Below are 15,637 nucleotides of genomic sequence, written 5' to 3'. Positions count from 1 at the left end.
GCTAATCAGAGCATGTTCAGACAGTACTACAGGCTAAAGTGAACCAAGCCATATAAACAAGTGAAAGCCTAGTACAACGAGTACACATTTAATCTTGACCCTAGCTGTGAAGTTAACATGTACCCACCACGTGTCGCGGCTGGCTGGCAGAGGACACCACCACGCTGTTACAGATGGCCAGAGCCAGAAAGAAGTCAGTGATGTAGGTGAGCTCCAGGCTGGAGGAGGCCCCAGAGGAGCCGTCACTCAGAGCCAGCGCAGGGGAGAGGAACCAGTTGAGCTTCCTCACCAGCTCAGGGTCCGGCAGCACCTCCTTCGCCTGAACATGGGATCATGCATCATACTGTAGCTAGAGCATGTTTCTCATATTGACAGGTTACAATAGAGTGCTGCAGGGATATTGTATTATTGTCACCTGAGCCAGAAGTTAGTTATCACAAGGGTTTCCTGGACAAAAAGCAATGAGATTTTTCGACAGAAGTCAATAGCTAATGTTTGGCTATATACAATACGGACCACATGACGGTTGTGTGCCTTCAAATCCCATTGCTAAGCTAAAGGCGGTATCGTGTTTGGCGTCTAGTAGTCTCATTTAGCCACTTGTGAGGAACCGCCCTCCTTGTGACATCCAAAAGCTTCAGACATTGAAAAGTGTTGTATTTACTGATGTAATTTATGTAAAGATATCATAAGTTTGTATTACCCACAAACCTTATTTCAGGACACTAACCAAAAACTCATTTTAAAAAAACATGCATTTCTAAACAAGAAGTGCTAAAATGCTGACTAATGTTCAGGTTTAGGACTCTTTCCTGCACCACTCTATACAATGAGATGTCTTTAAGCATCATGTTTGCTTGTAGACATATGAAGTGGGTTGGAGGTACGTGTGTGTGTGTGTGTGTGTGTGTGTGTGTGTGTGTGTGTGTGTGTGTGTGTGTGTGTGTGTGTGTGTGTGTGTGTGTGTGTGTGTGTGTGTGTGTGTGTGTGTGTGTGTGTGCATCACTGTGTGTGTGACAGACTGACCACGCGGCTGCAGAAGGCTCTGGTGCTGGGCTGGCTGTGATTGGTCAGCTCCTCTTCCTCCTCCTCCTCCTCAGCAGTGAGTGTGTGCAGAGACACGGAGCTGTGTCTGCAGCTCAGAGATCTGCTACGGCCCGACTGCAGGGTCACCGAGCGACCGGACCCCTCCTCACTCCTGTCAGCCTCATACACCTCCAGCCTCCGAGCTGACACACACACCACACACACACACACACACACACACACACACACACACACACACACACACACACACACACACACACACACACACACACACACACACACACACACACACACACACACACACACACACACACACACACACACACACTAATATGGACCGTGCACTTATAAACAGATAATGACATCGTATTGATATATGAGGTGTGATTGATGGGTTTAATTTGTCTCAATTATTTGTTGTGATGTCACCCTCTCTCTATCATCTGCCTCTCATTTCATTGAAGATATTTGCTCTAATGTTTGTCCAGCATCGCAATATCTGTCTTTTTAAATATTTTGTCAGTACTAGGTATCTTAACAAAACAAAGTCAGATTTTGTTAGCTAATCTGCAAAGACAAAGAATTGCACCGCTTAAAAATCCCATAATTACCTGATCATCACACACTGGATATTGTATAAGTCTGTCAGTTTTAGAGTTATCGTTTATGTTTGGTGCACGGCTGCTGAGTTTGTCATTTCGATTTGATCAATATTTACGTTTCAATGCAGCTACTTTTCTTCTCTCTGTGTGCATTTTTGATTAAAAAAAAAATCTTTTCTCATGCCTTTTTTGTCTTTTTACACTGAAAGCAGTTAAAACCAGCAATGGGAATGTCCTTGTCTTATTTGATACTGTATTTACATCATTTCCGATTAAACTTGAAGGCTATCTGACAAACTGAAAAACAGCTGAAGTCTCCTGAAAGGATACATCTTGTATAAGTGTATTGTTTCCAAATACTCATGGTGCTGGTTGAGAACATGTTTACAGTTTGAATATGGAAGACATTTCACTTTCACTTGTTTGATTTTGCAGTGGAATTACAGAGTTCATTTTGTCCTGTCGTTCACACATAGAATTACCAATGATAATCAACGATTGATTGATTTGTCATTTCAATATGTCATCCTCTGTCTCCCCCTTTCAACACTATGACTATGATTACAAGTCTAGCACACATTGTAACGATCAGAGCCTATTGGACACCTGTTTTCTTGGCGCCCTCCCCATTCCCCATATTGCCTGTCAGTTTATTGCACTAAAAATATCTCATTGTTCCTGCTGGAACTCTAATTAGGCCATTCCTTTGTCTGCAACAAAGGGGGCAAAAAGACAAAGCTTTCTAGCAGTGTATATTATCGGTTCTTACCGTTTTCCTCATGAGGATATTCCACCCCGTAGATACTACAGCGGCGGAACACCATCTTGTTCTCTGTCAGAGTTCCTGTCTTATCAGAGAACAGGTACTGGATCTGACCCAGGTCCTCTGTGATGTTCAGGGCCCGGCACTGGATCCTAGAGTCCAGCTGCTGGTTGTACAGGGCTAGGTCATTGTGGATGAAGTAGATCTGGCCCAGTTTCACAACCTCAATGGACACGTACAGAGAAATGGGGATCAGCACCTGCAACAGAAAGGGATTAGGTGCATTTATAAACATGGCAGCAGATTGCAAAAAGCCTGTCAGACACAATATTATGTTGATGATTTTGTAGATCATATTCCTTATCACTGATGCAATTGAGGGATGCAGTGATGACATATTTTTGAGGGCCGGAAAGTTAGCATGGGAAGAAAAACATTGATCATACTTCCAAGTTTTGCTTAGCAGGATAATTCTTGTTAAAGGTCCCCTATTATACTGTCTTTCATCAATATATTCCAGGTCTCCAGATATATACAGAACCTGTCTCTGATTGGCTGAAACACCAAACAGATGATTGCAGCATTACCCATTATCCCCTCTGTTTCAGCCCTGTTTCCAAAGTGCTGATTCTCTGTCTGTTACTGGGACACATGTTGATGTGGAAGAGACATGAAGAAGAGGGGACACATGTTGATGAAGAAGAGACATGGAGAAGAGGGGACACATGTTGATGTAGAAGAGACATGGAGAAGAGGGGACACATGTTGATGTAGAAGAGACATGAAGAAGAGGGGACACATGTTGATGTAGAAGAGACATGAAGAAGAGGGGACACATGTTGATGTAGAAAATACATGAAGAAGAGGAGACACATGTTGATGTAGAAGAGACATGAAGAAGAGGGGACACATGTTGATGTAGAAGAGACATGAAGAAGAGGGGACACATGTTGATGTAGAAGAGACATGAAGAAGAGGGGACACATGTTGATGTAGAAGAGACATGAAGAAGAGGGGACACATGTTGATGTAGAAGAGACATGAAGAAGAGGGGACACATGTTGATGTAGAAGAGACATGAAGAAGAGGGGACACATGTTGATGAAGAAGAGACATGAAGAAGAGGGGACACATGTTGATGTAGAAGAGACATGGAGAAGAGGGGACACATGTTGATGTAGAAGAGACATGGAGAAGAGGGGACACATGTTGATGTAGAAGAGACATGAAGAAGAGGGGACACATGTTGATGTAGAAGAGACATGAAGAAGAGGGGACACATGTTGATGTAGAAAATACATGAAGAAGAGGAGACACATGTTGATGTAGAAGAGACATGAAGAAGAGGGGACACATGTTGATGTAGAAGAGACATGAAGAAGAGGGGACACATGTTGATGTAGAAGAGACATGAAGAAGAGGGGACACATGTTGATGTAGAAGAGACATGAAGAAGAGGGGACACATGTTGATGTAGAAGAGACGTGAAGAAGAGGGGACACATGTTGATGTAGAAGAGACGTGAAGAAGAGGGGACACATGTTGATGTAGAAGAGACGTGAAGAAGAGGGGACACATGTTGATGTAGAAGAGACGTGAAGAAGAGGGGACACATGTTGATGTAGAAGAGACGTGAAGAAGAGGGGACACATGTTGATGTAGAAGAGACATGAAGAAGAGGGGACACATGTTGATGTAGAAGAGACATGAAGAAGAGGGGACACATGTTGATGTAGAAGAGACATGAAGAAGAGGGGACACATGTTGATGTAGAAGAGACATGAAGAAGAGGGGATACATGTTGATGTAGAAGAGACATGAAGAAGAGTGGACACATGTTGATGTAGAAGAGACATGAAGAAGAGGGGACACATGTTGATGTAGAAGAGACATGAAGAAGAGAGGACACATGTTGATGTAGAAGAGACATGAAGAAGAGGGGACACATGTTGATGTAGAAGAGACATGAAGAAGAGGGGGCACATGTTGATGTAGAAGAGACATGAAGAAGAGGGGGACACATGTTGATGTAGAAGAGACATGAAGAAGAGGGGACACATGTTGATGTAGAAGAGACATGAAGAAGAGGGGACACATGTTGATGTAGAAGAGACATGAAGAAGAGGGGACACATGTTGATGTAGAAGAGACATGAAGAAGAGGGGACACATGTTGATGTAGAAGAGACATGAAGAAGAGGGGACACATGTTGATGTAGAAGAGACATGAAGAAGAGGGGACACATGTTGATGTAGAAGAGACATGAAGAAGAGGGGACACATGTTGATGTAGAAGAGACATGAAGAAGAGGGGACACATGTTGATGTAGAAGAGACATAAAGAAGAGGGGACACATGTTGATGTAGAAGAGACATGAAGAAGAGGGGACACATGTTGATGTAGAAGAGACATGAAGAAGAGGGGACACATGTTGATGTAGAAGAGACATGAAGAAGAGGGACACATGTTGATGTAGAAGAGACATGAAGAAGAGGGGGACACATGTTGATGTAGAAGAGACATGAAGAAGAGGGGACACATGTTGATGTAGAAGAGACATAAAGAAGAGGGGACACATGTTGATGTAGAAGAGACATGAAGAAGAGGGGACACATGTTGATGTAGAAGAGACATGAAGAAGAGGGGACACATGTTGATGTAGAAGAGACATGAAGAAGAGGGGACACATGTTGATGTAGAAGAGACATGAAGAAGAGGGGACACATGTTGATGTAGAAGAGACATGAAGAAGAGGGGACACATGTTGATGTAGAAGAGACATGAAGAAGAGGGGACACATGTTGATGTAGAAGAGACATGAAGAAGAGGGGGACACATGTTGATGTAGAAGAGACATGAAGAAGAGGGGACACATGTTGATGTAGAAGAGACATGAAGAAGAGGGGACACATGTTGATGTAGAAGAGACATAAAGAAGAGGGGACACATGTTGATGTAGAAGAGACATGAAGAAGAGGGGACACATGTTGACGTAGAAGAGACATGGAGAAGAGGGGACACATGTTGATGTAGAAGAGACATGAAGAAGAGGGGACACATGTTGATGTGGAAGAGACATGAAGAAGAGAGGACACATGTTGATGAAGAAGAGGGGACACATGTTGATGAAGAAGAGGGGACACATGTTGATGTAGAAGAGACATGGAGAAGAGGGGACACATGTTGATGTAGAAGAGACATGAAGAAGAGGGGACACATGTTGATGTAGAAAAGACATGAAGAAGAGGAGACACATGTTGATGTAGAAGAGACATGAAGAAGAGGGGACACATGTTGATGTTGAAGAGGGGACACATGTTGATGTAGAAGAGACATGAAGAAGAGGGGACACATGTTGATGTAGAAGAGACATGAAGAAGAGGGACACATGTTGATGTAGAAGAGACATGAAGAAGAGGGGACACATGTTGATGTAGAAGAGACGTGAAGAAGAGGGGACCACATGTTGATGTAGAAGAGACATGAAGAAGAGGGGACACATGTTGATGTAGAAGAGACATGAAGAAGAGGGGACACATGTTGATGTAGAAGAGACATGAAGAAGAGGGGGACACATGTTGATGTAGAAGAGACATGAAGAAGAGGGGACACATGTTGATGTAGAAGAGACATGAAGAAGAGGGGACACATGTTGATGTAGAAGAGACATGAAGAAGAGGGGATACATGTTGATGTAGAAGAGACATGAAGAAGAGTGGACACATGTTGATGTAGAAGAGACATGAAGAAGAGGGGACACATGTTGATGTAGAAGAGACATGAAGAAGAGAGGACACATGTTGATGTAGAAGAGACATGAAGAAGAGGGGACACATGTTGATGTAGAAGAGACATGAAGAAGAGGGGGCACATGTTGATGTAGAAGAGACATGAAGAAGAGGGGACACATGTTGATGTAGAAGAGACATGAAGAAGAGGGGACACATGTTGATGAAGAAGAGACGTGAAGAAGAGGGGACACATGTTGATGTAGAAGAGACGTGAAGAAGAGGGGACACATGGTGATGTAGAAGAGACGTGAAGAAGAGGGGACACATGTTGATGTAGAAGAGACATGAGGAAGAGAGGACACATGTTGATGTAGAAGAGACATGAAGAAGAGGGGACACATGTTGATGTAGAAGAGACATGAAGAAGAGAGGACACATGTTGATGTAGAAGAGACATGAAGAAGAGGGAACACATGTTGATGTAGAGGAGACATGAAGAAGAGCATTTTACATGATAGGTAGCCTACTGTTTAAAGTGTCAATGCAATCTTCAGAAGTAAAAACGTTGACAGTAGCATGACTTCACCATTGCTAAGCTAAAGGCGGCTAATGTTTACACTATGAAGTTTAGTTGTCTCACTTAGTCACTTGTGAACAACCGCTTTTATCACTGGGGTATTTACTGACATATTTTCTTTTGTAGAACAAAACGTTACAATCTCTTCAGTTTGTGTTAACCACAGACCTTATGTTTGGCATTTAACCAAAAATGTATTTGCTGTGACCAACCAACCCAGTCTCACGGCATTTCGTGTTCACCAACACGATTTTTAATCTATTGATTCGTGTTCACAGCACGATTTTAAAAGCAATGTAAAAGCAATTTTATACTGCCTGCAGCACGTCTTTTTCTCCGGTCGGGTCGTGGGAGACCGGAAGCTGTGTGGTTCATAAAAGCATGTTCTTATCAAGCCACAATTATTGCTTTTATTTTAAATCGTATAATTTCGGACTTTTGTTGCCGTCTGTGAGGAAAATAAATGGGGATCAGAGCCTCAGAATACGGAAATCTGTATTTTTAAATATTTTTTTCCTTCTAATTCGTTAATCTTTTCAAAATAACACACTGTTATTTACTCACCAATAACACACAATTATCCTTGCTTTTATTTATTGGTTTAATTCCATAATCTCTGGCTTTTTTGGCGTCCGTCAGGAACTGAATTTCAAAATAAAAATAACCGGAAACAGACGTAGGCCTATAAGGGACATTTCGAGCATCATTGCGATTGTCAACGTTTCTGAGTTTCGGATGGCCGAAGACACTACACTACCCATAATCCCCAGCTATCATTTAGGACTACAGTCCCCGTAAGGTTACGCAGAGCGTCAAACAGCTGTGTGAAATGGAACGAAACCACCCACGCCAGACTATCCAAAACTGGAATCGAACGCCCCCCCAGAACTACACATGCTGGCTATTGTGTTTCGCAAAATGTTCTATGGGACGTCTCTACTGAACGTTTTCGTTTTTCCCACAATTAGAAGTTGCCAGTATTAAACACATTGGTGTTATCAAATGTAAAACATATAATTAATAAATGGGTGAAAATCGCTTGTGTCCATAATGCGCAGCATTAATACCCACATGACAGCTCATTGTTACTTTGTAATTATACTCCACTACAATTCAGAGGTTAACCTGGTATTTTTACTCGACTGCATTTATTTGAGTTACTTTGCAGATTCTGATTAATTATGTGAAATATAAACAACCCTTAAATCAGACTCTAGTTACACCTGAGTAAAATTCAGGTAAGGTGATTGTCAAGTGCCAACAATCAGGAGAGATGTTTGATAGTTGGTGCTTGAGAAGACTAAACATGTATCTGCAATTGACTTGATTGATTGATTGAAAAGTTTATTAACAGCTTGTATATTGGGTACAGTACAGTACAGCTCAAAACATACAATTGTTAAGGGGATGCAGACCAGAGAAAGACTTTCGTCTTGTTTACATCAGGGTCCCCCATTTCCAATTCATCATATATGACATGAATGGAAATGAGTAATAAAGTATATTCATTACTCGTTATTCTCTACTAATAGTTCATTAAAGACTGTATATTATGGCTATTTTGCACATCCCTTTCAAGTTTTTCAAAGGTGTATTGACATATCATATACACAACTACGGTGTAGTTATGCAATGAATGAAACACTTGGGTCACAGGTGCCTTAACAGTGCATTACAAGACATCTATCAATATGTGTGTACCTCCACCATTAAACTGTCATATTCTGCACATTTCTTATTCTATCTACATAAGAGTATAATTCATATGTATAATATCAGTTAAAATAAGTGCTTCAACATAGTTAACATAGCAGAAAAGCAATATATTAGACGTTAAGTACTTTGTCAGGCTTAATATTTATCTGTAGATAGATACCCCCAAAGTTTTTTTCTTATTTAAAAGAAGACCTTAATCTGTTATGTAATGTTTAAATAAAGGTTAATTCGTTTTTCTGTTTTGCACCTCCTCCTATTAATATCTTTGTACATTCTGCACTAAACTGTTTTATTGTAGAGATCACATATAGTATCTTCTTGATTTTTTATATTCTATATTTATACTTTCCCCCCTTTTTTTAATCAAATATAAACAATAATTCAATAACGTGCTTTAACCACTAGGAGGTGCACACAAGGTACACACAGCCATAATAACTTTGTATTATAAATGTAGGACACTTATGTTTTCGTACATCTGAAGATGTGTAGTTTTATGCATGCTTTCACATAATTTTACAGCATATTGCTATACTATTTCAGACTCAGTATTTACATTCTTACATTCAAAGAAAATCAGTAATATCTTTAAAAACGACAGTTCTTTTATTCAGCTGTGCACCGTTATGGTGTAAATATAACCTATCTGTGAATTAGATCAAATGTAAAAGTCAGCCGAATTAGTGTTGATACTGCAAGGAGACGTATTGTGTGAAGAGAAATTGAAGATGTTGTTTAATTGTTGAATATATTTATGATCCACGTCAAGTATTCAGTTTCGGCGGCATTTTCTCAGTTTTTCCGAAGGTCTTCTCATCAGGGCTCTATAAATAAAGAACTACGGCAGATCTGTAATATACAATGCAGCCGAACCGTGTATTACAATGCCGTTATGTGATGACTTTCAAAGAGAAAAGCAAGAGCGCTCGGAATTAAGTATTATTTTATTCTTTTTAAATGTTTTCCAGATTTCATATCATAAAAACACCAAATCCCAGCATGTATTGCGGCTAAAACATCCAATAAACGAGCTTAAAACCATAGCTGAGGATCTTGGGTAATCGCTCGAAATGCCTACGTCTGTTTCCGGTTATTTTTATTTTGAAATTCAGTTCCTGACGGACGCCAAAAAAGCCCGAGATTATGGAATTAAAACAATAAATAAAAGCAAGGATAATTGTGTGTTATTGATGAGTAAATAACAGTGTGTTATTTTGAAAATAATAACAAATTAGAAGGACAAAAAGATTTGAAAAATACAGATTTCAGTATCCTGAGGCTCTGAGCCCCATTTATTTTCCTCACAGACGGCAACAAAAGTCCGAAATTATACGATTTCAAATAAAAGCAATAACTGTGGCTTGATATTAAGTAAGAACCAAGCGGCAAACAGGAAGTCAATACGGAAGTGCCACACACTGCAGTTCATATATTGGCCGATAGGCGATGGCTGCAGAAAGGAGCAATTTTCATAAACCCCCATGTTAAAATGCCCAATTTTACAGCAGAAAAAAACATGTTTCTACCCCTGGCTCCATACATTTTTATTATCGATATAGTTAGATTCCACCTTCATGATTATGGATCTGTGAGTGAATTGTTTTCTAACGCGACCCTTTTATTTATATTAGGTCTTAAAGTGTGTGCATAAATTAGGGCGTGGTCACATTGAGTGACGGCTCTGTCAAGTGACTGCTGCTGCTAGCTTCTTGTCTCTCTGCTAGCTGCTCCGTGAAGCTAGCTACAGGGACTCTGCCTGCTCAGCTCATCCAGGAAACACAACTTGAAGCCGGCCGTGGTTGTTTGTTCTTCATGCTTATATATCGGACTATTGTGACTCGCTCTGCGGTTAAAACAGACGGTGCATGAATGCGGTAAGTGAAATTCGAGTGCTTTATTTATGTATTAATGATTTTAATCAGCCACGTAATGAATGGTAAGGCTTGGGTTAGCATGTAAGCTAGTGGTAGCTACATCGGTGCTAACGATTGTAATCGTAGCCTCCAAGTTAAAATCATAGAGTGTATATATAAAGGTTAAAACTAAATAGACAAGTGTTAAGTGGGATAATACTGTTGAACAAACGGCTTCTGTTTGAGGTTGATAAAATAAGGTTACATCCTTGTAGCTTAGAGATATTTTATTATGTAGGTAGAACTGTATGCATCTAAGGTTAATTTAAATTGGCTATGCTCAAGTATGTAGACAAGCTAATGTCGAAGTAGTGTATGTGAAATCAACCTCACGATGTGTGTATATTACAATTATTAATGTCCTATTTCAAGATGATTACTTAGATATTACAATATGGTTGGTTGAGCTGGAGTTCATTATTGAGTTTACACGTTAACGTCACAGTCATCTGAAGAACGAACCCAAACCTTGTTGTTTTTATTAATTGCATTACCAAATGGGTATCAAATAAACAGTAAGCATTGGTAACACAACTTCCAAAGTTACAGTAAAATAAAAAGGCCCCTGACTCGGACAATACCCAATCCAACATGTTCAACAGAAGAGAATCAGTTGTATTGTTTGTACACATGGTACTTTACATATCTGTTTGTTTAAGGCAGGGGTCCCCAAACTTTTTCCTGTGAGGGCCACATAACTTTTCCCTTCTCTGATGGGGGCCGGGTCAGTTTGTAACAGAAAAAGTGTGACGATCGCATGGGTGTCTAAACGTAAACATTTATTGTTTTCTAGAAAGCCACACATAACCAAATATTAATAACCCTTTCCGGGATCTTCACAGAAAAAAAGTCAGGAAATAAATAATAACACTATTAATGAAATAAATAACACTATTTATGAAATAAATAATAACCAAATAACCCTCTCTGGGTTCTTCACAGAAAAAAAGTCCATTGAAAATTACTGTAACTTTCTGTTGTGCCGTGCACAATCTTAACAGGTAAAAGTTTAGCTTAGTTGTCAGAGCAGAATCTCTCAAAATAAACGTGGATTTACGTAAAAAAAACTATTTTTTCGGGGTTCGGGTGTTTTGTTTGATTTTAAACAAACAAAGTCTTGGCTTTCAGAATATGAAACTTTTATTTCCTATTTATTTCTCACTTGCAATCTGCTCTTCCGCAGCGCCGCCCCCCCCCTCACTCTGCTGAAATTATGAATGTAAGAGTATAGTAATCATAGATAACACTGCAGGGTCCGTTACAGTTTGTTTTCATCTGATTTCAATTAAACAAAGTCTTGGCTTTCAGAATATTAAACTTGTTTCAGCAAATTCAGATGATAAATACAACTTTGAAGCTTCGGCATAATTACAAGCGGAGAACGGCAGGCATAACAACAGCCGGTGTTTCTCGTGAGTGTTTTCCCCGGGAAACAAACACAATACACACAAACGCAAAATTACACAAGCACACACACTCACACACACACACACTCGCAAGCTTCCCCTCCAAACGAAAATATCTTCCCTCGGTAGTATTTTGATCATTTGCTCCGCTAATAATCAATCAGATCGATGGATTCCAGAGAAGAGACAACTTTGAAGGCCTTTTTCTCAAAATGATGACTCGGTGACAGTCATTATATAATGTGACATATTTCGCTTAATATTTGAAGTACAAAAACAATCCTGATATCATTAGAAAGCTAGGAATATCCTCTTTCCATACAACTCAAAAGGTGTCTTCGGGTCAATGCGACTGATTTCGATAGAGCAGGTCACAACATTTTGACAGGGGCTAGTCTAGGATTCGCGTGGCCAGACAAAAAAAATAAATAAATAATAATAATAATTTAAAAATAAATAAATCATAATGCGTCTCTGGTATTGTTCAGGGGGCCGGGCCAAATGTGGAGGCGGGCCGTACCCGGCCCGCGGGCCTTAGTTTGGGGACCACTGGTTTAAGGTGTCCAGGTGATGCAGACAGGCTGGACCAGAGAGTGAGAGACAGAACTGGACTCCTCACAGCAGTGAACTTCAGCACAGGTACAAAGACTCTTTTTTCATACTGTACAAAGAATCAAGAAAGATATTGGTTTAAATGAATTAAGTATTGACTTGAATACACTGATATACATTCCATTAAACAATACTAAATACTAGATCACCTACACATCAGTTAAGTTGAGGGTTTTTTCCATGCAAAAAGTTACATTTAGATGTTATTGTTAACAAGCAATATGACTTTGTCAGCTTTCTAATTTAATGTATTGAAGGCAAATATATTTAACACATAGTGAGAACTGCTACTATTTATCTCTCAATATTGTCTGTAAAAAACGTGGTAAAAGTTATTCTTTCAGTGAGACAACAGAGCAAGCTTCTACAGTTGCATTACGTTTTGATAACAGTTCAATATTATTTTGATAATAACATATATTTCTATGTTGATGAACATAGAAATATACTGTTCATTCATAATCTGATTGTCTTTGTAGCTCATTGTTGAAATAAAAAAAAAACATTACAATTACAAAATAATTATATCTACAGCCCCTAAACACACAAGCACACCGCTTTCATAAATAACACACTTGTTCTGCAATAATATGTTTTATGTTTCCTGTCATTTTTGTTAGGAAAGGACATGCCTGAAACACAGGACATGTTCTCCTTCTCTGAGGGTCAAGAAGAACATCCAAGAGGAACATTAAAAGCTGATGTTATGAGATTTTAAGACCAGTACAGGACATTCACTAAGAAACTACTTTTATTGTGAAAACAGTCAGCTGATCGAATGCAGCTATTTCCACATCTACACTCCATCAGCTGATTATTTCTATTTGCCTCACTTTATGAGCTTCACAACATGTACCTTGTTTTGCAACGTCACAAATAAATGGGGCCAATCTTCAGTCAGATGTGAATGTGTAATCTAACATTTTCAGTAAGAATAATGGACAAAAGGAGTGCAAATACAAATACAATTTATTGAAATGTGAACCAAAAGTTAATCAAATGTTTTAAATAAAAAGCACATATGGACAGAAGGTGTAAACCTATTAAATGTATTAAACACATTTAGTCAAATAAAGTGACCGACTAGGCCTGTGAAGTTGGCATCAGCTTTGCCCAGCATGGGCTCCTCCATCAGGCCTGGTCCTCCTCGCAGAGGAAAGACCCTCAGTCCTCTCCAAACCAACAGACAGGACGTCCATCACACGGAGGTTTCTCCCTGAAGTCTCTGCAGCTCTCTGGACACCATGCTGTCTCAATCCGTCCACACTGAATATGAGAGGGGGAAAATGAAAATAATAAATGCTTTAGACAATAAGAAACATAAAGTTGACTGTTGAGTTGCTCAGTTTTTTTAGATTGTCAATACTATTACTGTATAACTAATATCTCAGGTTAAGAGGCACATTAAAATAAAGATTGGTCTTTAAATACATTTTGTCTTTTGAATTGTTTGTCTAAAGTCAAGGATCTAGAACTGGTACTTAGTTTTAATGATACAGTCTGGTTATTATGCTGTTTGGAGGAGGCCTCACAGGTAAGAGCACTAACTAGCTACCATCACATGTACCTTAGCTTGACTTAAATGTATTAAACGTATAGTTAAGTGATATCAAAATATAAATAACTAATGTCATGCAAACATATTAATATTTGCTTGATTCCAGTGTTGAATTTAGCACAATTGCATACAAACGTTAAGGGGTTTTAAGATTCTGAAGTATTATGCTAAAAGCTCAATAACTTAGATTATTATTTATAGTTTTTGCTGAATAGTTTCATGTCCGCTTACCTTAGAAACGTAAAATGCGACGGCAGCGTGCAGATGGGGAGCATGTTAGCTTAGCTTGGTAGCTTCAGCTAGCTCTGGAACTTCCAGCTTGGTGGCAGCAGGTCTCGCCTCTTTGCCCTTATTTGGAGCGGGCTGGAACAGGCGGGAGTTGAACTCTGACGTCACTGTCGAGCCGTTAGTGGCCGACTCCGCCTACTAAGGGCTTCACGGCAACCCTGCAGAATCCTATGGGTGACGTCACGGACCCTACGTCCATTTATATATACAGTCTATGGTAAGAACATGTTTTTATGAACCACACAGCTTCCGGTCTTCCTCGACCCGACCGGAGAAAAAGACGTGCTGCAGGCAGTATAAATACATTGCTTTTAAAATCGTGCTGTGCAACACGAAAAAAAGGGGCAAATTGTGTTGGTGAACACGAATCAATAGATTAAAAATCGTGTTGGTGAACACGAAATGCCGTGAGACTGGGTTGGACCAACACATCTGGAAATCAACACTTACTTGCAGCTAACAAGAGTCTTTGATATGATTTTAAAAATGTAATTGTTTCTGGTGAAATGGTAACGTGTGTACCTGCAGCACAATGATCATAGTCCAGAAGACATAGAATCCAGCCAGGGCGGGAGAAGTCTCCGTATCCACCTTAAAGACCGGGTCTTTGCGGTTCTTTAGCCAGAGGCCGTGACCTGAAACAGCAAACACTGTGAGCAGATACAGACTGAAGTTGGTCTTTTATGCTCCACATGTTCTTATACATTTCTCTCCAGTTAAATAAAAGAGAAATGTCTTCACGTTGCTCTAGTCACAGTTAGCATGATATTTCCTGTAGTTATAGTGAGCAAACTATGTTCATTTTCTCTACAATTAGCATCATATGTTCAATTAGTCTGTTATAGTGATCATCAAGTTCATTTTTTGCATACATGTTAGCAGATTTGTTCACATTGTATAGTATAGCTAGAATAGTATGTTCACGTTTCTATAGTTAGCATAACAGGTTCACTTTTGTTAAAGTGGACCTATCATGCTATATATGAAACATATATTGTAGGGCCATACCTATATAAAACATGTCTGTGAAGTTTTCTCTTCAAAATACCAAACAGATCATACATTTTAGCCATGCCTCATTTTTCTCTATTTGCTCTTTTCCAGCCCTGTTTTTGAAAGGGCTGATTCTGCTTTTGTGGCAGACTACAGCGCCACTTACAGGCCTGGCATATGTACTACAGCGTCTCCAGCGGTCTCTCATTCCCCTGATAGGTGGAGAGTTGCCCATATAGGCGGAGCACCCCTTTTCTGACGTCAGAGAAATTCAAATAATAATCAGATCCGTTGCAGCCCCGTTTTTAGAGATCGGGGTATGGAGGAAAAGAGAGAGGGTTGTGTTTTCTGACACTTGGTGGGTTCCCTGACACACCGGGGACACATATTCATGTTTAAAAGACGTACAAAAGTGCATTTTGCATGATAGC

At 39.7% G+C, this 15,637-nt stretch overlaps 1 protein-coding gene across 3 annotated transcripts in view; it reads right to left on the bottom strand.

Annotated features, from left to right (window-relative positions):
- atp10d (ATPase phospholipid transporting 10D) overlaps positions 1-15,637 on the bottom strand; it is a 63,749-nt gene that overhangs the window by 17,821 nt on the left and 30,291 nt on the right. For all 3 annotated transcript variants that reach the window (XM_034241269.1, XM_034241270.1, XM_034241272.1), the window contains 4 exons: positions 14,736-14,848; positions 2,419-2,671; positions 1,027-1,229; positions 128-319 (listed from right to left, as the gene is read on the bottom strand). In XM_034241269.1, the coding sequence (XP_034097160.1) occupies positions 128-319; positions 1,027-1,229; positions 2,419-2,671; positions 14,736-14,848 (761 nt within the window). The remainder of the gene's footprint in view (positions 1-127; positions 320-1,026; positions 1,230-2,418; positions 2,672-14,735; positions 14,849-15,637) is intronic.

This window comes from Gymnodraco acuticeps, unplaced genomic scaffold (assembly GCF_902827175.1).
Source record: "Gymnodraco acuticeps unplaced genomic scaffold, fGymAcu1.1, whole genome shotgun sequence".
NCBI lineage: Eukaryota > Metazoa > Chordata > Actinopteri > Perciformes > Bathydraconidae > Gymnodraco > Gymnodraco acuticeps.
Note: the sequence above shows the minus strand (reverse complement) of the source record. Positions and strands in the feature narration are given on the sequence as shown.